At 41.1% G+C, this 23750-nt stretch overlaps 1 protein-coding gene across 8 annotated transcripts in view; it reads right to left on the reverse strand.

The window, feature by feature from the left end:
- Positions 1-23750, reverse strand: part of LOC124149745 (protein Smaug homolog 1-like) — an 89743-nt gene that overhangs the window by 15892 nt on the left and 50101 nt on the right. For all 8 annotated transcript variants that reach the window (XR_006863149.2, XR_007223105.1, XM_046521504.2 and 5 more), the window contains exons 9-12: positions 11109-11215; positions 5915-6122; positions 4754-4823; positions 214-303 (exon numbers count right to left, since the gene is read on the reverse strand). Coding sequence is in view for 6 of the 8 variants with exons in the window: in XM_046521504.2 (XP_046377460.1) it covers positions 214-303; positions 4754-4823; positions 5915-6122; positions 11109-11215 (475 nt within the window). In the remaining 2 variants the exon portion in view is untranslated. The remainder of the gene's footprint in view (positions 1-213; positions 304-4753; positions 4824-5914; positions 6123-11108; positions 11216-23750) is intronic.

The raw sequence follows: 23750 nt of genomic DNA on the forward strand, positions 1-23750 counted from the left end.
TGGGTATTCAGGTAATGACACCTCTGTTGATTGTTAGACTTGAAGTGATATTTCTAAATGTTTCTGTGATATATCTGTACACCCATATTCCAAGATTCTTCCAGAAAAAAATTGAAAAACTCCACTGGGAACACTTCAATACCTGGGCTTTTGTTATTTTTCATAGATTTTACAGCCTTTGTTATTTCATTCATGAGTTCTACTGAAACTTACTTAAGCTTCCTAAAGCATGTTCTGTCATGCTAATACAGAGGGAATCCAGTCTGGCGTTGATCTCGGTGTCGGTGCTGCCATCATCATTCACTGAAATACACAACAGTCAGGATCAGAGGAATTCACAAACAATATACTTGAACACAAAGCCATAAGTGGATATTCATGATATTCCCGAAATAAAAGAATTTAGATTACCTATTGCCAAAACACAAGTGTACTGCTTGGTCCATGCAGTTATCAGCGCTGACAGTTATTTAATTAATATAATTTCAATGTTACCTGGATAGAAAAGGTGACTTTATACCTGAAATCCCATTCCTCTCCCTACTTTATATGACAGTGATATTAAATTCTTGTCTACTGACATCATTTTGAGTTTGTGATACCACATGCCAACAGTCACCTTTCATGCCTGTAGCAATTTTATAAAATACTTATCCTATCTCACACTATGCATATCTTCTTTTTTCTTCGATCCTATGTGGGAACGTGCTAGAACCTTGTTTCCAGCTTCTAAATAATAAACATTTGCCCGAACACCCCTAGCATCTCCATGGTTACGACCCAAACTTGGTCAATTATGTGCCTCTCGTATACGGCAACCTTCCATGCTTGACCACGTGTCTCTCTACCAACTCATTCTCTTTCCTAGAGCTATCAGGCTAGAGGAACTGAGATGCGGGGATGGTCGGGTTGGCATATCACATGTGAGATAGGATAAGTATATATAAAGATACAATTAATACCTAAAATTTCCAAATTTTTAAAATCTCACACGATGCATTTATCCCACAGTTGGATGGTGGGCAGCAGATACCCTAGCATGTATAGACTACAGCAGTGAGAATACTGGTGAACTCGTGAATGGGGGGAAAACATGTGATTAAATGATGGTAGAGAACCCGATATCTTACTCGATCGAAACAGCATGAGATTGGGAATACAAGATGAACGTGTTTCACGTATGTCGTCATTCAAGAAGTGACCGCATAGCTGTAAACAGTTAAATGCAACAGCTGACAACCTTAATCGAATCTTGTTTGTCTACCAGAATCGATTCTTCAAACGCTATCTCCCCTGGAGAATAGGTGCGACTTGTTCAGCATCTCTTTTAATGCTTAATCAAGGTTATAAAACACATTGAGTGTATGAGACGAGCCAAGACGTAAAGAGAAACAATCAACAATATCCGTAAAGGATCTTCGAACCAAAACCATACATCACATACTCAAGGAAGATGTGAGCGGAATAAAGGTTTTGGGACACTGTATTATGTTCAGTAATGGCCGCGGCTGTTGGCAGCTTCATTGTTGAAGACTATTAGCAAGGTTACATTTAAAAGATTTATTAAGTACATAAGCATTATAAAACAGTGAGAATCATGTGTGCATGATATTTTATCTGTGTTTGTTGAGCTGTCACAGTTGTTGCACCAAGATCAAAGGGCCAAATTTGTAAAGAACTAGTGCTTCCATAACTGAGATGTCGCAAAAGTAGTGAGAGGCAAAAACTGCGTCTGAATTCCAGAAGCACCATTCCATGATGGCGGAGAGGGTGCAATTACTGTGTAAGGCCATGGTGGATGCAACCACTTGAGTCTGGTTCTAGGTGGACGTTGTGGGTGGAGGCAGCCTAGCAAAAGTATACCCTCAAAGGATTATGGAGCGAAGCCAAAAAGAGAGCGTCGTGTGGGAAATCTCAGAGACAGAAGTGGTTGATAGTGGGAAGAGTCTCTTCCGTGATTTTCTGCGTTGATGAGATGCAGTCAGATAAAGATGAAGCACTCAAAATGAACAGACGGAGGGATCTTCCTGGTCATCTTACCAAAGCAATAGACAATGGAATTGTCTGTTGGCTAGCCTTGGCATGCTGGGGAACCAGTTGCATGTTGGCCAAAAGGGCACGACCAAAGTTAGAGGTCCTCGGTGGACCAACATCCTGCTGCCTGAAGATCGTGAAAATGCGATCCCCGACCTACTGTTGATGCTTCTGAACAGATGAAGGGACAGGATAAATTGCCTTAAAGAGACTCTATCGCAAACGTTAGATTCAATTAACCACCAATGTAAATGTGGGGGGAGATGGTTGGTAGGTATCAAACAATCGTTGATCCTGATGTATGGCAAGAGAAAGCATTGAGGTGGTCATTGATGCAGTTGACATCAGATGGTGCGGGCTTGCGCTGACGTCAGGAGACCGAGGAGCTGTTGCCATTGTCAGAGCTGGAGTGGTTGTTTGAGTGCCAATGGAACATACGTAAAATCTTCATCCAACGGACATGAGAAACAAACATCATGGCTTGTTGAGTGTCAAAGACAGCCCCGATGAATTGGAGTCGTTGAGTGGGAACAATTTCAGACTTGTCGACGACGTGTAAAATTGAGATGACAAAGGATGTCGGCGTGCACCTGAATGTAATCGTCAAGATAGGCATCAAACACAATCCCGCGCAGATGTAGGCATTTTATAATGGGCTGAGTAAGATGGGTAAATAACCTAGGTGCTGAAGAAACTCCAAACGGGAACACCTTTTATTGGTAATGGCGACCTTGGAAAATAAACCAAAAGGAAATGGCGATGCTCTCGGTTGATGGCGACGTGCAGATGAGCATCTTGTAGATCCCGACTGACCATGAAATCGCCGGGATGAATGAGCGTTTGAAGGAGCACGATCAATGTCTTACAGAAGTGAGGAGGAATTTCCAAATACCTCTTGTTAAAGATCAGCCGCAGCTTAGTTTTGGGGAGGAACAAGGAAGATTGGTGTAAAACCTGGGGGTCATGGGAAATGGACCAAGGCATTCTATGGCACTTTATATAACCAACGTACCTATGGTGTTGATCATAGTTGGTAGTTGTTTGGCCGGGGGGTAGTCTCTCTGTAGAGGTCGGCACATAGCAGGAGGAGTGGCAATCAGCAGTAGAAGATATCCTTCCTGGAGTAGTTGCATCACAAAGGAGATCTGTGAGAATATTCCAGTTGTCTACAAACATTTTCAGTCTTCTTCCAATGGGAGAGTCTGTAATGGAAACGACTAGAGGCCACAGTACCCAGTCATGCTGTGCAGGAAGGGAGTCACTCATCTGTAGAATCTCAACCTTGGTTTGTCCTGTGGAGGGCTGAGATCCCTGCTGTCCCCTACCCACTCTCCTGCGTAGACATATGGTGGTCTGTAGTTGATCAGTATTCTGCAAATCCTGGAGGGTTCAGGTTCCGTATGTTAGGTAATACGTCATAATGAGGATACTCCCACTGACTATATGTTTTCCACGTTGGTGATGGTAATCCACAATTGATGTCAGATCTCATAATATGTCGAGCGTCCCTAGAAGGACAAGCGGACGAGCGGTCAACTGAATTCGAACTTGACCTTGGATCATGTGAATAATCCCCTTCATTATGGGGAGCGTCCAATATGGGAGTGTTGTGAACGATCATATTCCAAGGAACGTCAAGCGCGTCGGTCCGATCCTGATTTCTGATAATTAGACCCTGATCGTCAAGCTTGGCTTCGGGAGCGTCCTTGGAAGGAGCATTCAAATTATCCTTCTTCCCAAAATTGAGCGAGAGTGAAGATTCTAGGAACAGGATCTTTAACGGAGAAGCGTTAAGAGCAATACGTCCACAAAAGGAAGAAATATATAAAATAAGAAAGAGAATGAGTTGGTAGAGAGACATATGGTGAAGCATGGAAGGTTGCCGTGCACAATAGGCACATAATTGACCAAGCTGGGGTCGTGACCATGGATATGCTTGCGGTGTTTGGCGAATGTTCTATATTTCGAAGCTGGAAACAGAGTTCAAGCACATTTCCTCATAGGATTGAAGCAAAGAAGATATGCATAGTGTGAGATAGGATAAGTATAAAAATTAGTTGTATGGCTTCAGTACAAGTTTGAGAAAACAGATTTAAAATAAAGTGCACCATGTGCCTAGTTGCCTGTACAACAAACTTACAGTCACTTTCAGTAAGGGAAGTAGTACTTTAAACATCAAGTCCCACACCACTAGCTACGAGGGATGGCTGAAGAGTCCTGAGCTGAACTGCAAAGGATGTCTAGTACACCCTTAACAGTTTCCATGTATTAAGCACAATACTTTTCATGCTTACAGGCAGCATTTTTAGTAAGTACACGAACAGGTAGCATATATCTGCATGCAAAGTGACTAGGTATTCTGTGTTGATGAAAATGGACAATCATCAAGTATCTCCAAAAGCCATCCTTGCAGACATGATGTCAAGTTTATGGGATGTTGAAGACCCCTTTGCTACATGCTACACAGCCACTACACAAGGACATGTCTCACAGTGAGGTGGTGACGTGACATGGCTTTATTATTGCACTTAAATAGCGACATGCATGTGCATCTGTGTGTGTGCCTGCGACCATTGAAAATTTATAGCCCACACAGACAAAGTTAACAGGCTTGGAGCATATCTGTCCTTGCCAGATTTGTGTTGTTGTTCCAGCTTTGTTCTGTTTGCAAAATGCTTCATCTAACAAGGTGCAGGAAAAGAAAAGAAAGTGATCTTACCAGGCACAGATAGTGAGAGTTGTCCTGACCTGATTGGAGCCGAGTTGGTTCTGACCACCTGCTGCTTCCCCTGTTCACATAGGAGGCAATCACAATCACAGTGCAGAAAACTATAAAACTAAGCAATGAATATTCATTTTCATCAAGGCTATATTTACCCAATTTAGGACTATCAACATAGGTAAGTAATAACTAGTTTAATGAGTTGGTCCTACTGGAATCATAAGCTAGGCCCAGATTAAGGACTGCTGCTCAATTAGAATTGGAGGTTTCCCTCAGTAGGGCTGTCAAAATAAAAATCAATAATTAGAATTATCATCAATGGGAAGAAATATTAACGATTATCTATATGAAAATTGTGTCATCGATAATACCTCACATAAACTATTGTGATGAAATAAAGTTTAGATTTACCAAAACAGAATTGTTATTGTCAGTCATGTTAATTGCTGAAGATGGAAAGTAACTGTTTTTGTTATATCTCAAATCTCCACTAAGTATGATTACTTTAGGATTCCTTTTGCGTATTTGCTCGAAGATACTTCTCTGATATTTATTGATAATTGATCAATATTTAAGTTAACGATTATCGATCTCTATGATCTGTATCGATAGCCAGCCCTATCCCTCACTGATTGAGTCAATAATAAAGTCAAGAAAACTTCTGAGTTGATCATTTTGAAACCTAGGGTTTGAATGTCTTGCTTTAAAACCAGATATCACATTTAATAACAAGCATTTCAAAAATAAGTTTTGAAGTGATCATTGTCAAACCTAATAAGGGGTTTTGAAACAAGGCATTACAAAATTAGGTTTGTATTTACAAACTATCCATCCTCAGCAATATCTGAATGATTAAAGAACTCATGAGTTTTTGTAACTCATAATTTGGGATGAAGTGACCAGCACACAAGTTTGGAGGAAGTCAAACACTGTGGGGACAGAATGCAAAACATTTGTGCATCAGTCTGAGATGAACTGCATCAAACACAGAAGAATTGGAAATAATGATTAAGCACTTTGTCTTCCTGGCTGTTTTCACTTAATTTGACAATGAGATGCTAATTACAACAAAGTTGTTCTATTTAAGGGTCCAACTGCTTTAACATAAGATTTGCTTGTTGATGGTTATCACATAGATATCAATGGGTGTATACATGCCTCTAGCAGCCCAGGTTTGTTGAGAAATGTAGTGTTGAGGGAGTTGTTCTTCTGTAGGGGTATATGTCCTGTAGGCTGGGCCCCAACAACCGACCGCTTGGAGCCAAAGCTCCACTGCTGTATGCCATGTTTGGGAGGGATCCTAATTTGTTTGGTGTTGATACGATTGTTGAAAGATGTTCCAATAAGTGGGAAGGTATTACCCCAGCTGTAAAATACAACAATTACAACAGTTGTAAGATACAACAATCACCACAGGTTCCAAATGCAGTCCTTGATACTTGAAACAAAATTTGTAAAATATAATTTTTTACATTTGGTTACTTATCCTGCATTACTACCTTAACACTTTTACTGCTGTTTCTGACTAGGAAGACAGAGCTGTAAGAGGTCCTGGCTGCAGAAGTTATTGTCCCAACCAGTTGTGTGGCACATGCATATTACTACCTTAATGCACTTTTATCAGACAGAATGGAGGGGCCTGCCTACCTATCAGATAGAATTTTAGGCTAGAACCTCCAACCACTGGAAACCACAGACCTTTCCTGTCCCACGAGAGAGTAGGAGGAGGTGTGAAATCCAGTCATGGAAAAAGGAAAAATAGAAAAGGGAGGCAGCCAAGTTCCAAATTCCAATTCAAGCAGCTGGAATAAGAGGAAACATGAAACCCTCCAGTCTGGGGTAATTTCTACCAGAGAAGTGGCACTCTCAGTTCCGAGCTGTATGAGACAAGACCGTCTGGGGTGTGTGACCTGCTGCACCACCACCAGGGAACCGGAACTACGAACACCTTGCACAACTTCAAGAGCCACGCCTCGGAGATGATGACTAGCGAAGACAGTATCTGTTTTGTTTGATTGTTGTTTAACGCCACACTCAGCAATATTCCAGCTATATGACGGCGGTCTGCAAATAATCAAGTCCAGTGATTGATGTCATGAGCAGTGATCCATGCAACTGGGATACGATGATATGCATCAACCAAGTCAGCGAGTCTGAACACCTAATTCCCTCTTACGACAAGCATAGTCGCCTTTTACGTTCATAGTCATTCTCGAGAGGGGCACGGGTGGCCCAGTTGCATAAGGCACCGCGATTCGCTGATTTTGAGTTTTAAAATTGGGCACGCCAGATACCTATGATTGTGGGTTTCGAATCCCGTTTTCTAGGTTTGTCAGCACCATAACCATGCTCGTTGGTTTCACCGAAGTGGAAAACGTCTGAAACCTGCATCACACCAGGCTTTTCTCCACATTAAGCTGACAAGCCGTGATGTAACTGGAATAAGGTTAAAAGCGGCATTAAACCCAATGCACTCACTCACTCACTCACAGAATATGTTGTGAACAAACATATGACTGAGTGATATTGTTTGCACATAAGTGCATCATGAACAAATGCATGAAGATGATTCTTAGCAATGAACTCCCAGCGCAGACCAAGATGGACAGCACCATACTCAGGAGACATCAAGGGTGTCAAGATATCTAACGCCAAGAAAAATACCGTCTTCTTGGTACGATTGAAGAAAGATGACGAGTGAAATGGTTCAAAGGGAGCGATACAAAGCGACTTCAAAACCACATTCAAATCCCAGGCTGGGGGACGAAACTTGGCACATTGATCTTCCAGGCGAAACAACCACAACAGTGACTGTAGTTCTGGAATCTGAGTCAATAATGAGATCTGTAGGAACTGCTAGCACCGAATTGACGGCAACCAGATAAGTTGTTATGGTACTACCCTTGAGGTGATGCTTACTGTGGAGATGGAGAAGGAAATCGGCCAAAAATTGCAGTGATGCAGACATAGGGTCCTGTTTCTTATCCTCACAGAAGGTTTCAAAGGAACTTATCATACAGAGTATGTGTCGAAGGTCTCTGTGCTAAGGCAATAGCCTTCGCCACTCTAGCTTGGCACCTAGGGCCCTGTGGAGATGTACCAAGCGTGCAGACGAAACTTGTCTGAAGCTGGGTGTGGCAACTGACTTAGGATGTACCAGTAGATGTGGCCACCAAGCAAGCTTGAGAGGGTTGTGAATGGCGAGGTCTCAAAGATCCACAAACCAATTCCATGCGGGCCACCAAGGCACGATCAAAAGCAGTGATAGATTCAATGTGCTTTTGTCCTTCGGCAGAACCGTGGTAAGTAGTACAGGTGGCAGAAAAGCGTACACATGTAGACCTGTCCTGGGAACACTAAATGCATCAACTGCCCATGCTAGAATTTCCGGGACCGGAGAGATGTAGGCCCGGATCTGATAATTCTGGCTCGTGGCGAATAGGTCGATGAGTGGCCTCGGTAAAACCTGGCTGAAGGCATCGGGGTAGAGCATCTAATCCTTGGGAGCCACTTTGTCCGGTCTGGAGAGTGCGTATGCCAGGATGTTGCAGCAACCGGGGATGTGCTGGGCAATGAACCTCAGGTGCAGTCAATCCACAAACTGAAAGAACCGGAAGGTCTGAGACAGTAGGGATGACGAATAACAAGTCTGTGGACATGGCAAGCACTGTGTGCTGTCAGTGAGACATGGCCTGGATGAGTGCTTCAAGTTCTGGATTGTTGATGTGCTGTTGTTTGACCAAAGTCCACTTGTTGAAGACGGCAAGATTATGGATCATACAGAATTTGGACAAATCATTCTTGGGCACTAGGAACACTGGGGAGTAGAAACCTGGATGTGCCACTGGATCGGGAATAATCTTGACAGCCTGCTTGAGCAACAGAAGCTGAATGGTCTGGAGCAAGAGCTGAACCTGGGACATGGGCATCCGCCATAAGGTAGAGATTAAGGGCCGGTACCCCTGACGAAGGATGTTGGTGACAAAGAGATCTTGCAGAATTGTCCAATTGGCCCAAATCTGCCCAATCTCCTACCAACGGGAATGTGATGACTGGGAGATCCCAGGTGTTGGGCGCTAGGGCTTGTGTTGGCAACGGCAGTGTTGATAATTGCCTTGTTGCTTTGAAAGGTGTTGATCTTTGCCGCGAAAGGAATAGGAAGCCTTGGGGGGAACCCTTAAGAGATACATGCCTAGGCAGAAAATTGCTGGTTTGAATTTGGATTGATTGGAGATGTGGAATTTAAGCGCCATTTTATCACGGACAAAGCTGGAGATTGTGCATGGACTTCAGAGGGGCCATTGAAGAGTGACGATACCACTACAAGGCATGAAGTTATAGTTGCCTCTTGAACTTAGAATCTCAAGCTGTAAGGCGAGATAACCGAGGCACCTGGTGGTAGTGATCTCCGCAAAAGCCGCACAGAGATGATGTTGTCAAAAGGACATCATAGTATACAAGTGATCAAACCGATTAGGATTACCCTGAGTGAGATCTTGATCAATGGTTCTGGCAGGAGAGACCAAGACGGATAAGTGCTTGAGCGACCACGGAATCTCAGTCTCAATGAAGGTTAGCTGAGTGTTGGGCATACAACAAGTGGTTGGCCCAGAGGAACCATGAAAATCATCATCATGCAAGGGCACATGATTAGCGCTTTGAACGCATGTATGGGGAAATCTAGTTTCCGATAACGAGACGCCTTAAATGCGGGGTGAGGGATAGTTTGGAGAAATCAATGCTATCAAAACAGTAAGCATGGAAACCGGCGGGATGGACTTAGGAGAGGACCAAATTGTGTCCCTTTTTTGTGGCCCTGGGAGGAAGCGACCGAAGCCAAACAGTCTGCAATCCAATCCAATACTTTGCTAGGTGCATGTCCAACTCAAAGGCTGTCAACCTGAGGTGTAGTGGCGTCCTTGAAAGGAACCAAGAACAGACGTGAGGTATTCGTAGTTAATGAAAACAGAGGCATATTTATATGATTCGCAAATGGAGCCGGAGTTGGGGATGCCGGCAGTATACTGATCAATGGTTGAAACGTCGGAGGCGATGAGTAGCTGAGGGCGCCGGTATGGGAACAGTAAAGACCGGAGCCACGGATGATAGGAACATAGATTGTATCCAATGGACCAAAGCAGGATCCAGATATGTGTAGGGAAGCAGCCAAAACCAGGAGGCATCATGAGAGGCGGCAGTGCTGTGCGTGTAGGCGGCAGATGAGCTGACGACAAAGAGGTGATCATGGGAGCGGAAACACCAGGCATGAACACAGTCGACGAAAGTGGGGACGAGAGGCACTGCTCCAATTAGGAAGATTGCGGCTTTGTAGTGTTGACGTGATCGGCGAGAAGTGTCCCTGTGGACAAGTTGGGTGTGTCGTTTTCTCAAGACCCTGAGGTATGCAGTGAAGTCATGAGGGGAGAGAGATCAGCAAAGATCTCACCACGATGACATGGAACAGGGAACCATGCAATCAGCGCATTGGAGATGTGGGATCTCTGGCTGATTTAATGCCGCAACAGTTTGAGCTATATTTTCATTGAAATAGACAAAGGTTGCAAGCAGAAAAGACATATATGTCAACAAAAAGAGACGGGCATGTAATTATGACTCAAACCTTTAGAAAGTTTACAAGAGAAAAATACAATATAAAGAGTATAATTATACACTTAAATAGCCCAGAATAGAAAAGTATATAGCACATGAAGAAGAGCGAAGATAGGCATATAGGAATATCAAAGCACAAGACATGCAAACATGACGTGGCAAAACAAGTGTGGAAAAGAGCCAAAATCAGGCGTAAATTACGCTGAAGTCTGAAGGGACCATCCCAGTACACCAGGCTGTAATACATACAATTGATATCGTATTTGTTATCAAAGGATAAGCAAAGGATGCTATCTGATTCTTGAAACTGTGGAGCTTTATTCTCGAATGTCTATACAGTCCGATGACTAGCAGTAATGTGATTATTCGTGACTTCGCCACTTCTGTCCACGTGGTAGTTGTGGGAGGGCATATGCCACACAACTGCTTGGGACACCAACTTCTGCAGCCAAAACCTCTCACAGCTCAGTCTTCCTAATCAAAAATACAGTAAAAGCATCAAGGTATTCTCATTAGTAGGTCATGGGTTTAATGAAACTGTTATGTTTGTTACCGTAATCATGGAAATTGTTAGCTTCAAAAGGCAACCACAATAAATCTGCTATGCTCCAAAGTTACACAGAGAAATGGCATCTCAAACTTAACAATTCCCAATATAACAAGAAAGAACCAGCATGATGGTCAAACACACAGTCCTAGCCAGGTACTTGTAAAACAAATCGGAGTAAAATATGCATCTTACACTTTTCTAGGTTTGTCAGTGCCATACTTGTAGGGAGGTGGCTGCCAAATCTTGTGGGCCTGTTGTTTCCAAGTGGCAAGGAGGTTCTTCTGCTTCTGTGTGAATGCCTGCAAGTGAAAAAGAATTATCGTCATGGCCTAGGAAGTAGCTTATTCTCAAATGCTTCTTCTACTATACAGTGTTTCAGTTGGCCTTGGCTACCATTAAGTCAATTCAGCTTCTTGTTTTACAGATTTTAATGGCTAATATGCCAAGATACAGAGGGCAAAAATAACTAAGTGAAACTGTTTTCAGGGTCGACGATGCTAATTACTGAGGCTATATATTGTCAGAGGGGTACACAAAGTATGTGATCTAGACTACCAGTTGTCAGACATTCATTTTTGTGGAAGCCTCGGTGGCTGAGTGGGTTAGACCGCTGACTTTGTGTGCCGGCGATTAGATGCCTCACTCTGGCAGTGTGGGTTCGAATCCAGGATGGGACTCAACCAAAGAAAAGTACGAGAATCTGTACTTTGTTAAGAAAGTGTTATCCCAATATAACATTTGTTATTTATAAGCAGGTTGAAAAATTTCTTAAACCCAACTTGTCCTGCAGGGTAAGTAGATAAAATTTTGTCATCCTCCTGCAATATTTTAAGTTGCCTTGTTAAATTTCATAAAGTTTTGGCTGTCTAAAGTTTTATGTTCTCAGCTATCATTTACTGCATTTACCGACAGTACAAATTAACTCAGAGTTCTTGCCATCTTTATTTCATCTCCACCCATTCAAACTCACCATGCATCTTGTGGTTTGTTTTTAGCCTTACTGCTTTTGAGAGAAAAACTTTTGACCTGTTTGTTAATTAAATCATTTATTTATTTTTTTCGTTAACCCCACCACCCCCAATCAAAATCTTAAAATTCCGTATATCAGCCATTTCCCTAACAAAATCATTTATCAGCTGTTCACTATTGCTTTGACATCTGAGCGTCAGTAACAAGTCTCTTACAACAAAAACAGTTCTTTTTAATGATCTCCCTAGTTTCGATACCTGCTGCACAAACGTACTTCCTGTTTATTTTTGCAAGAAACAGTTGCCAAGTATGTCATCTAACGCATGGCTCCCAAAACTTACTTACATTTTTATCAAACTCAAGGTTTACACTGACACGATGTCTTTCCCCATCTAAAAAACATTATCAGCTGTTAACAACAAGCATGTAACTCTGGAATTACCCGTCAACAAATCTGAACTGAAGTTTGCAATTTAATCCCATATACTATCTGGTTGTAAAATTGTGTTTATTGTATACCTGGACTTATGTTTGTTATATATTTTATTCAAAATTTCCTTCAATATTACCGGTATTGATACCTTGAAACAAACTTTTGTTGCCAGAGAATGGATACATATATCATAAATGCCATACTTTGACTCCTTAAAAGTCATATTTGTGGCAATTTGACAATTAGATGTCAACATAACGTTTTCGCAATCGACATACACGTAGCGCAGAAAGCCCCTACGACGACACCTCGGTTAAACCGCTGATCGACTATAACGCTCATCAATTATTTGGACCCCAAAGCTAGTGTTGCAGTGAGGCCAGGGGATCACTGTACTTAGATCATGCGAGAGATGAAAACATATTTTAGGTACGAAATTATCTTGCATATTTTATTGAAAACAATTAAAGATGCATTGATATGACTGAAATATATGTATGTATTTCTTGCCCTCCACATGCTTCTACTCGTCAATACCAGCAGACGAGTGGATTTCTTGAGCCCTGATAAGGTGTCATTCCTGGCTTTCAACTTGCAAGGAAGGTCAATTAATCTTTGTGGACAATTATTTCTGTCAATGTTACTGATTCTGCTTATCATACAGTTTTGATTTACTCGATTTCATTCTATGTTTGTGCTGGAAACTGGAAGAAGTGAGAGTGCAGTGGTTAATTTGTTCAATATTTCCCAGTGTGTGATAAGCAAACTGGAACAGGTACCACGAAAACATTGACAATCGATCCGTTCAGGGTAAGTAAATTGTGAAGCAGGGATGGACGGATGGACATATCACCACCATAGGATAAAGCTATGAGGATCGAAGCTGGAGCTTAATAGTGATGCCAAACAAAATAAAGTAACATAGTTAAAGTATCATAAGATAAAGCTCAGGCATAGGAATGAGACACTCTCGAAGAGCATTATGATCCTGATACGTAAATACAGGAAAACACATGAAGTCGGGTACAATATGTGTAACATGTTCATATGTAAACGAGTGCAAGCCAAGCCGAAAGGAGTATGACTAACATTGTATTCAGTTCGTCAAATCTACAAAGGACGCTGGATCTGCCCACTTGGAATCTCCTTTAACACTTCTTCAAACCCTCAATCATGAATCGATGTGTTACGACGAGAAGAGGAACGATCGGCGATATCCACAAAAGGATCGTCGATCCACTTCCCAACATACAGACACACACACATACACACACACAAAACACACACAAGGTAAAGGTGCGTTGAATAGGGGATTGGGACACCGGGATCCAGCTGCACCTGATGGCAACTTCACACATGCTGACCGAAGTCTCTACAGACGGTGACTACATCCTCCAATCAGACGTTTAGTCTGGGAAGCCCAAAAGAGTACAATAAACACAAACAAACATGACAAGGTTTGTTATATGTAGAGGTAGATGTAACATAAGGGAAAAACTGGTTATTTGACTCACTCAGCGCAGATGTGTCTTGGAGACTTGTGTTTGTGGATCCAAACTGGTGAAGGCCTTGGGTGTCTGCCACAGAGGTAATGGTAATGTCTTGGAGGTAATGGGATGCGAAGACCAGATCTGACTTCCAGAAGCATCCCTCCATAACTGCAGTCAAGGAACAATTACTTTGGAGAGCCATAGCGCAGGCAACAGCGCAGGCAATAGCACAGGTGTTGTGGAGGTTTAATGCGGCCTGAGCAGGCAGACCAGCAAAGGTGTAGGCTCGGAGAATGACAGAATGTATCCAGAATGAAATCATGGTACGAGATACTTCCTTAACTTTCCTGTCTTGGAAATGCAGGATGAACAGTCTCTTCCAAGATCGTTGAAGAGGTTTCGCTGCATCCAGGGAGATCCGAAGTGCATGTACCAGACACAAGGATACGTCTTCGTGATCGTCATGTTTAAGATCGATGTCAAAGGTGGGATGATAAACAACCGATCAGATTGACCGGGAAGTTGATTTATGGTGATGAAATCCCATCGTTATCTCAGAAAAACTTTCCCTTGTAAAGTACACTCAAAGGGCACTCTGTTGACATCTAATACATGAACTTCTCTCTCTCGAGCCACGGTCACAAGAGTGAGTGAAAGAGTTAGGTTTAAAGCCACTTTTAACAGTATTACAGTTATATCACGGTGTGTCAGCTTAATGTGGGAGGAAAGCCCGAAATGATACAGGTCTTAGACGTTTACCACTTCGGTGAAACCCACAAGCACAGGTATGGTGCTGACAAACCTAGAAACATAATCGGGGCAAACTGGGATTCGAACCCACAATCATAGGTTTCTGGCGTGCCCAAGGGACACAACTCTGCACAGTGAAACGCGGTGCCTATTCAACTTTGCTTCGGCGAGTATCCGAATACTATCGTGTTTTAATGCTTTCTTTTGTAACCTACGAGAAATGAATTTTATCGATATTCCTGCCAGTCCCGAGACTCCAGCGGTTATTTCCATGCCGAGCACGATAGGCGCGGCGATTATAGTTGATAGTAAACCGATACCCGCTACACCGAGTCCCATGCTAGCTGCTACAAGAGCGGTGTCAACTCCGTCCAGAGCATTCACGGCTCTGCGATACCTTTTATACAATCCAAGTCTCAACTCCCTATCCTTCTCTATTCGATGTTTTATGTCGCTTATTTGATGTAATCGAAATCCATCAACAGTTTCCATCTTTTCAAATGCTTCATTGAGCGCCGGATATAAACTCATAGTGTATATAACGATCATATAATAGTCTTTAATTGGTCTTGCTTAAATGTTTTGAGACTATACATCAACCTTATTAAATGTATATTATACGGCAAGAATATCTTAGAAAGAGAAATACTACCACTTTTAATAATTTGGACCCCCTCGAGGGTTGCAACGGGCGATGCTCCGATATGAATAATACTGCAACGTTGACGCTCGTGATTCTTGAGCCATTTAATCGATAGACCTGGTAATATTTCGAAGGCATCTACCGGTACATCTCCGAACAAGACTTCAATAATAAGCGTAGAAATATTAGGTATTGCACTCAGGTTAACTTTAATATCTTCGAATTCAGTAACCAAATTTAAACTAATGTTTTTTAAGGACGGACGACTATATATCATATGACCTGGGTTTTCTGGCAGGGGAGTGACCAACACACTTTTTCGTTTTGACGGGATATAAGCCGCGAGTACGATGCCACTATTTATTATCTTAGTTAAATTATGTCCCTTACCCATCATCGCATAAGGTGGGATAATGACGATATTCAGTAGCCACTCGATGTTTGCTTCGACCATAGTCCATTTATTATCATCGTTGCGAGTAATATTGTACGAAGTGTTTTTAAGGAGTCTACTAACGTCGACATCGCTTAAATCTCCTAGATTACCCGTGAATGTGACTTCTTTCCGCTTGTATACATTATCGTGTAAGTGTAAAGCGTATAACTTACCATTGTCACCGGGTTTATCAAATCCTTCCGTGTCTCCGAGATCGGAAAGCGCAATTGTATTACATTGTCTTACTGTTCCAGGGCCTGATGCATCAACCATTATTTTTAATATGGAGTGTTACACTTAAGTATCCTATATGTACAGGTTGATGTTTTACATCTAATACAGAAATTTTGAGGTCTGAAATAATACCACGCTTCAATTTTTTATATTGTAATGACGAGAAAGATTCCGTTCTACCGCTATTATATTTTTCATTTTTAACTGGAACACTTCTGAGCAGAGTTGAAGGACTTTCTTGTTGAATATTATCTGTCGTACTGATTTGATCAAGATGGATGCACAACTCTTTATAGGGAACTAAATCGGGCAATGTATTTCCATGTTGTGTTTCGTTAGAACTTATAATTTTAAGCTCAAATCCAAGTGTAATTCCTAAGTATGGGATAAGAATTACACCATTTTCTCCAGTGTCGATTTTCAGCATCCCATTCGATTCATTTTGTGAGAGACTAATTCCATTAGGCTTAAAAATTTCATCATTGAGTGAGCATACGCTGTAATACCCATCAGGTATAGTAATGTATTTGTCAGGAGCATCTTCATCTAATATATGTATCCTATTATTAATTTTCGCAGCACTTATATTGGTCCACGGATAATGTACTAGGTAAAAACATTCATAATGTACTAGGTAAAAACATTCTTACGTCGGGAGATAATGTTGTTTCTTTTCCCAATCCAAGTGTGTATGCTAAGTTCTCACCAATAAGTATTTTTTCGTTTCCATTGATGATTTTCATTGTCCAATTCGACTCATTTTGTGTGATACTAAATTTAATAGTATTTAAAAATGAAAATTCCATATCAGCCTTAAAATAATCATTGAGTGAGCTTATGCTGTAATACCCATCAGGTATAGTAAAAATTCTATTAATTCTATTTTGGTCATCTAATATCCATATCTTATTATTACCTCTCGCAGCACTTATATTGGTCCACCGTTGGTAATACGTTACATCGCATAGAGCTACTTCGAGTTGTCCATCCGAGTTATCGATAGTATGAAGCAGTTCAATAGACTGACCATTTGTTATTCCAGGTAGTGTAACATACATATTAAATATACAATGATACTATATCATAACTTAAATATGAAATCGAGATACATTACTAATCAATCGATTATAGTAACTGCCTCTGGTGCTGAATTTTTCGTTAAATTCCCAGATATCTTTGAAAAGTACAGGGTCACGGCAACTAGCGATAAAATGGTGCCCGATTGGTTTCACAATCCGATGCAATTTTGGCAGAATCAGTTAAACTTTGCCATATGGTGTGCCACAACGGGATGTGGCGTATCTGTTAATGCCCCAGGATTTATGCTAAATAAGTCTGTTTTATTATTTCATGTGTATTATCAGATTAGACGTATACTTAAAGAAATTAGTGCTCCATTACCGCAGGATCGAGCGTGGAATTCCACAAATAATAATTATGATAGGTCCGCGTATGAGCGTATTTGTAATGAATTTAATATTTCTACGAGTAAAGATTGGCGCATTAAAGGAGCAAACCATGGTCTAGGTGTTCCGTACAGCAGACAAAGAACTGTTAAAGAAGTCAGCGATGATTTAGTTAAAAAAACTCATCAACCATTCAATCCATTTAAATTCTTACAGAAAGACAATCTTTTTGTAAGATTGCATAATCTTAATCATGGCTGGGAACTTTCGAGTAACGATTGGAGAGGTTCCCTTATGAGTTTTAAGGGTGGTTTGGCTTATATTGTTACAAAATTTATACAAATGAACGATACCGCAAACGCTTGGAATGAATTTCTTAATGATAAAACGGAAAATAATTTTACTAACCCAGGATTTGTAAGATTTAATGAATCGATAAGAACTTATGTATGGGCAATTCTCGGTGCACAATCGCAAACACGAACATCCATTATCGGTACTGGGACGGCGCTCGATGCACAAAAACAGTTTGTCTCAAACGTGGAGGACGCCATTAATTCACCAGTTGACATACCATCGTCTATAAAGCGTTTTCAAGATGCATTACAGTACGCTCAATCCAAAGTGGACTTCGTTTATGCGCCGGGACTATACATGTCCCCGAGTAATATGGAACTTAAGATCGGTCAAGTGATAGGCTATAATAATAAAATTGTTATCGCTACCGATCAACAAAAACCAGGTATAAATTCAGATATTAACGTCGAATTAATAACGCAAACGATCACGGGCGAAAAGGGAATAGTCAAGCCACAAACACCAACTATCGCTCAACCATCTACTAATGCTCAAGTACCACCGCATATTGAGGCTAAAAATCAACAACATATCGATGAAAAAACAGCGCTCGTAGTGGGTGGAGTCTCGGTTGGCTTACTCATGATTTGGTTAGCGAACTGATTTGGTGGTTAAATAGTTCTTAGCGAACACGTACAACAGCCCTGCAATTGCTACGATCAGCCCCCACAAGTTTTGACTAAGCCAAGTGGTGGTCTTAGCTAATAAATTCAATAGCCAGGAAACAACACTCCCTATTATACCGGGAAGTGCGGCCGCGGCTTTCTCAGCGAGCTTTCCCAGTGCTGAACCTAATGCTTTTAAATGCTTTTTTATCCACTCTTTTATACCATTTTTATCGTTAGGCGGTGATCCGCCACCAGTACTGCCACCTGTTAACGAGAGAGTCAAAGTCGATATAATAAAACCCAACGCGGTTAAAATACTGGCAATGGTTATTCCCTGTTCTCTGAACAATGTTTTAATTTTATCGGCCAGTGTAGTGTCATCGTTGAGGACTTGATCGATAGTTTCTCGAATACGACTGATTTGCGAACGAAGTGCCTTTCTATTACTGGAAGCTGCTTCGAGGCGGGCCGATCTTTCGTCTTCTAAGTTACGTAATCTTTCTGCTACGCGGCGTCTACTGAACTCATCGCCCGCCTGTTCGAGTTTTGTTTTCTCTTTAGCTATATGCTTGTCGATTTCGGATATCTTGGCTATATTATTGATGAGTTCTCCCCGCATTGTTCGCATTGCCTTGTCAAGACCTCGTAATTCCCTAATACTGAACTCCGAATATGGTACCTGTAATGTGGAATTATCGTAATAGGTATCTAAGATTTCTCCGAGTCCGTTCGAGGCCACGTTAGAGGCTTCTTCCAAATCATCTGTATTACCGAGTTCAGTACGCACGGTTCGAAGAACCTTAGTAGTCTTCGCGGGAAGTTTTGCTCGTCCGTATTCTACAAAACCTAATTTATCACGAACAAACTCGCGACTATGTTTACCAGCTATAGTAGACAAGGCTAGGGGCTTACGAGTACTATAATACAAAAGATCAATATGTGGAGAGTCACGCAGTCGCAATATTCCTTTACTATCTAGCATAAACTTTGAATACTCACGACCTATTGGGATAACATAATTTTTATCATTTTTTAAGGCATCGTAATAATCATTGACGGTTGATTGTAAAATTTCATCGTTAAGATTCGTGCCACCAAAGTTGGTTTCATCAGTACCCTCTTCGTTTGGGTTATCAAAGTCATCAAATGTACTTAGATCTAATTCATTATGTTCAAAATTAGCCATTTTTATATTAAACATAGGGTACATTATTTCAATATAAACAATGTCTTCGCAATACGGACGCAAGTTAAACCCACAACGTAGACTTCGAGATCCATTAGGGGTCAAAGCAATTCGTCAGTCTGTAACTTTAACTAATAACCCTAGTACCATAGATCAGAATCAAACGCTTCTGGTTCGCTTTCCTAATCTCGGCGCACACGATGTGTTAGTTCCGGGAACTGTCCGACTAGCATTTACGATTAGTTTGACTTCTACAGACGTTAACAGGGAGCCCGTTCAGAACATAGGTCGTGCTATCGTTAAGAAAATCGCCATTAAAATTAGCGGTAATGAGGTTTTGAGTATCGACGATAGCGATGTATACTATTGCTACATGGATCTCTGGAGAACGGATAAAGAGCGGGAAAACTTACAGTACCAAGGTATTTGTAATAAGAACACATTGAGACTGCGCGTGGGTGCTGAAAATGGTGTTGATACCAACGAAAAAGATAAGGCCGTTGCCGACGCATTAGGTAACAGATTCTATGTTCCCCTAGACTTTGAATTACTAGATTCCCACATGCCCTTTTATCAAGCATCCCTAGGCGATAGGTTAGAATACGAACTCACTTTTAATGACTACGGTAGAGTAATCAGATCTGCTAATGATGATGCTAGCTATTCCATTGACAATATCTCGCTGGAGTACGCCAGACAAATTCGTAACCAGTATACGGGAAGTTTAGCCATTTTGTACGATCGCGTGCTGCGACACCGAAAGATCACGAGGGACAAAAAAGATACGATGTGGAATATCAATCTAAACGTTCCCACGAGGTCGTTGAAGGGTATTTTAATGTTGTTCGAGGACCCCTCCGATGCGTTTAAAAGAAATACCGAGAAGTTCTACAATCCCAAGATTACAAAAGTAGAATTGACTATCGAGGGCGTTCCTAATCAACTATATAGCCAAGGAATGCTAGCGTATCACCAGTGGGATGAGATTAAAAAACTTCCTTCTATAAAACGTTCTCCGGAAGTTAACGCGGTCGTGAAAGATCTGTCTCTCGGGAGTGTATCGATGGGTGAATACCTCACCACGAAGTACGCGCTATGGCTCGACATGCGAACAACGGACGATGACCAATTACACGGCAGTGGGAGGAGAATAGAAAATGCTAGCGAGGGTGCCACCATACAGATAACGAAGCTTCAGGAAGCGGCTGGTAAATTAAACATATATTTGTACGTGATTATGGATGCGCAACTTAATATACAGAATGGGAGATTCGTGCAAGCAATCTATTGATAATCTTTTACCTCAAGATCCGCACTGCGCTATCATATGCGGGCAAACGGGCTGCGGAAAAACAGCCTTTATTCTAGATATTTTAGAAAGTCATTATCGGGACGTTTTCGTTCATATCATTATTCTGTCCCCGACTATAAGCGTTAATAAAACCTACTTATCGAGAGATTGGGTAATGAATGACGACGGCATACACAGAGTCGATTCGGGCGATCGTTTACAAGACTGCTTACGAGTATGTCACGAAAAATACAAAGGAGAATCAACCCTTTTCGTAATAGACGACTGCAGCGCTTGTAAAGAACTCACAAAAAAGAAAGATATGCTTTCGTATTTAGCATTCTCCGGTCGGCATACTCAACATAGCGTTTGGGTACTTACTCAAAAATACAACTCTGTCCTGAAAGATCTCAGAGAGCAGACCAAATGGGTAGCGCTTTTTCATTGCAAAGATCGAGATTCATTCGAGGAATGTTTACGCGAAAATGATGTCATTTATACCAAGGGCGAACGAGACAAAGTCAGAAAAGTGTTAGCGGCAACGAAGCACTGTAAACTCGTATTAAAAACCGATCAACCAGCTGCTTATGCAATTGCTTAGCAAAATGTAGCAAATTGTAGCAAAAATATGGCAAAATCATAGCAAATTATAGCAAAATTATAGCAAAATGTAGCAAATTATAGCAAAAATGTAGCAAATTGAACATTAGCGGTTAATATTACATAAAATGTGGTTCGAAATCCTCATTCTTTCGCAACAGTTCATTATTACGGGATGTATTGGATATGTCATATTATATTATATTAGACTTAAATATCTCCTTAGGTATTAAATTATGGAATGCGACGAACTCATCGAACAAATGCTCAAAGAATCTGATGTTGATAAATCTTTAGATAAATCTTTAGATAAACATAGAGAAAGACTCGCGGCTTTGGTAGCCGGTGGAAAATGTTCCCAATATTTGGGAGAAAATTATACCATCGAAAAAATTGATAACATGACCGACGAAGAGATTAAAAAACTGTACGCGCGATACCAGTCTAGACTGGGAGCTACCATGACTAAAACGATAGGGTCTTCTATATTACAACTATACACAGCCGTAGCTAGTACGTTTCTCCCTATCCCGGCAGAACATCGCCTGTATTTATGCGAATCTCTCGAGAAAGACCCATTCATCGAACACGCTATAAGCGCAGTGAGCTGTGAGTTTTATCATAGATACGGAATGTTCTTAGCTCCGTTCACCACAGCTTTAATAACGGCTAGGTATTGTCAATTTAAACATACGTGCCCACTTAATAATATAAATGGAGACACAGGTGACACCACAGATTGTGAACGAGGAACCACAGATTGTGGAAACACAACAACAGATTGCGGAACAACAAGTGAATGAGGAACCACCACCAGTGAATGTGAAAATACTGAAAGCTAGAGTTACTAAGAATCCTTTGAAAATAGCCGCAGGAAGAAAGGGTGGGCTGGCGCGCAAAGCAAAATTAATAAATAATTCAAATATTAATCCGATTAAAACATGGGCACTAGTAGGAGTTGCTGGTATAGCGGTTGTATGGTTCTTTTATAAGACCGGAGAAGAGAAATCGTCACCCCCGCCGCAACAACAAGTTCAATTAGAGGTTAGTCCTCATATAATGCTATAAGAAGCATGACTACTCCAGCTACAGACGGTAAAATGTTGGTAAACGCGACGTATCATTCAGCGGTGGTCACCGGCTTGGCCATTGGATATGCCCGTATGGTTAAAATGATTACTAAAGCCACACCTCCCAAGCTAGATTTTAATGGATATGACATACCAATGATGGTTCTGGATATTGGATTAGCTATGGCAACGAAGGATATGCTCATCAAACAAGGACTTATCCCGGAAGACATAATGAAGTAATTAAACATTTGAATATTTATATTCATATAAACATTTGAATATTTTATATTATTATACATATGGCATCAATTGCGATGATGGTCGGTGGAGCTGTTGTTAATGCTCTAGCTTTTTCGGGGAGTAATTATTTATTTTCTAGTATGAGAGGTTCGGAGCAGAAAAGACATAATAAAGCTTTAGAACAATACCAAGCAGCCCAGTTACAATATACACAGCAGAGAATGAAGAGATTAGACTTTATTCATGAACAACTGATTAAGGAAGGACATTCAATTCAAACGTTTAAGGATGTTGAATCTGCCATGCACGAATACTTCCTCGTTTATGGGAAAAAACTAGACCCAATACCGAGACCAACAATGAGTCAGTTTTATACACCGTCAGAGGAACAAAAGAACCGAGAGGTCACATTTATCATGTTGGGATTGACTTCTCTATTGATTTTCAGCTATACCATGCATAAGTCAGAGTGACAGCTGTGGCTATGCATAATCAATATCTCACAGTGTAGCTGTGATTTGCATTTAGACAAATGATATGATAGATGTATATACCATGAATAACTGCAAGTTTACACTCATGGGAAAGACTACCCTTTGTAACCGGCGCTGTGTTGATTTTTTTTACTGCGGGATACACAACTATTACATCAGGCGCGGAAACATTAACTATAAGTGTTCTGTATGCGGGATAGGGGTCAAAGGTCGTTATTGTTTATGTAAGGAACACGGTGCTGATAGGGTCAGGAACCAGATTATTTATGCTAGGAAGAGAGATTACATCAATGAGAGGAATAGGTTGGGGAGAATATGTATTTAGATATATGAAAACAACCAATTAGACATTTGTCTCATTTTGCATATACCATTCAACCACAATGGTTTTTGTCAGAGAATTAAAAGCTATGGCAAAGCAAAGTGGACTGCGTGGATATTCTCGTATGAGAAAAGCTGAATTGATGGATTTACTCGGTTTGGAATACAACAGACCCCAGACTGTTAGAGAACTCAAAGTTCGAGCGAGAAACGGTGGGCTGAGAGGTTATTCTCGAATGAGAAGAGCTGAATTGATCGCTTTACTAGATAATAATCAACCTATTGATGATGTTGATAATGATA

This window comes from Haliotis rufescens, unplaced genomic scaffold (assembly GCF_023055435.1).
Source record: "Haliotis rufescens isolate VD_foot unplaced genomic scaffold, xgHalRufe1.0.p SCAF_3, whole genome shotgun sequence".
NCBI classification, from domain to species: domain Eukaryota; kingdom Metazoa; phylum Mollusca; class Gastropoda; order Lepetellida; family Haliotidae; genus Haliotis; species Haliotis rufescens.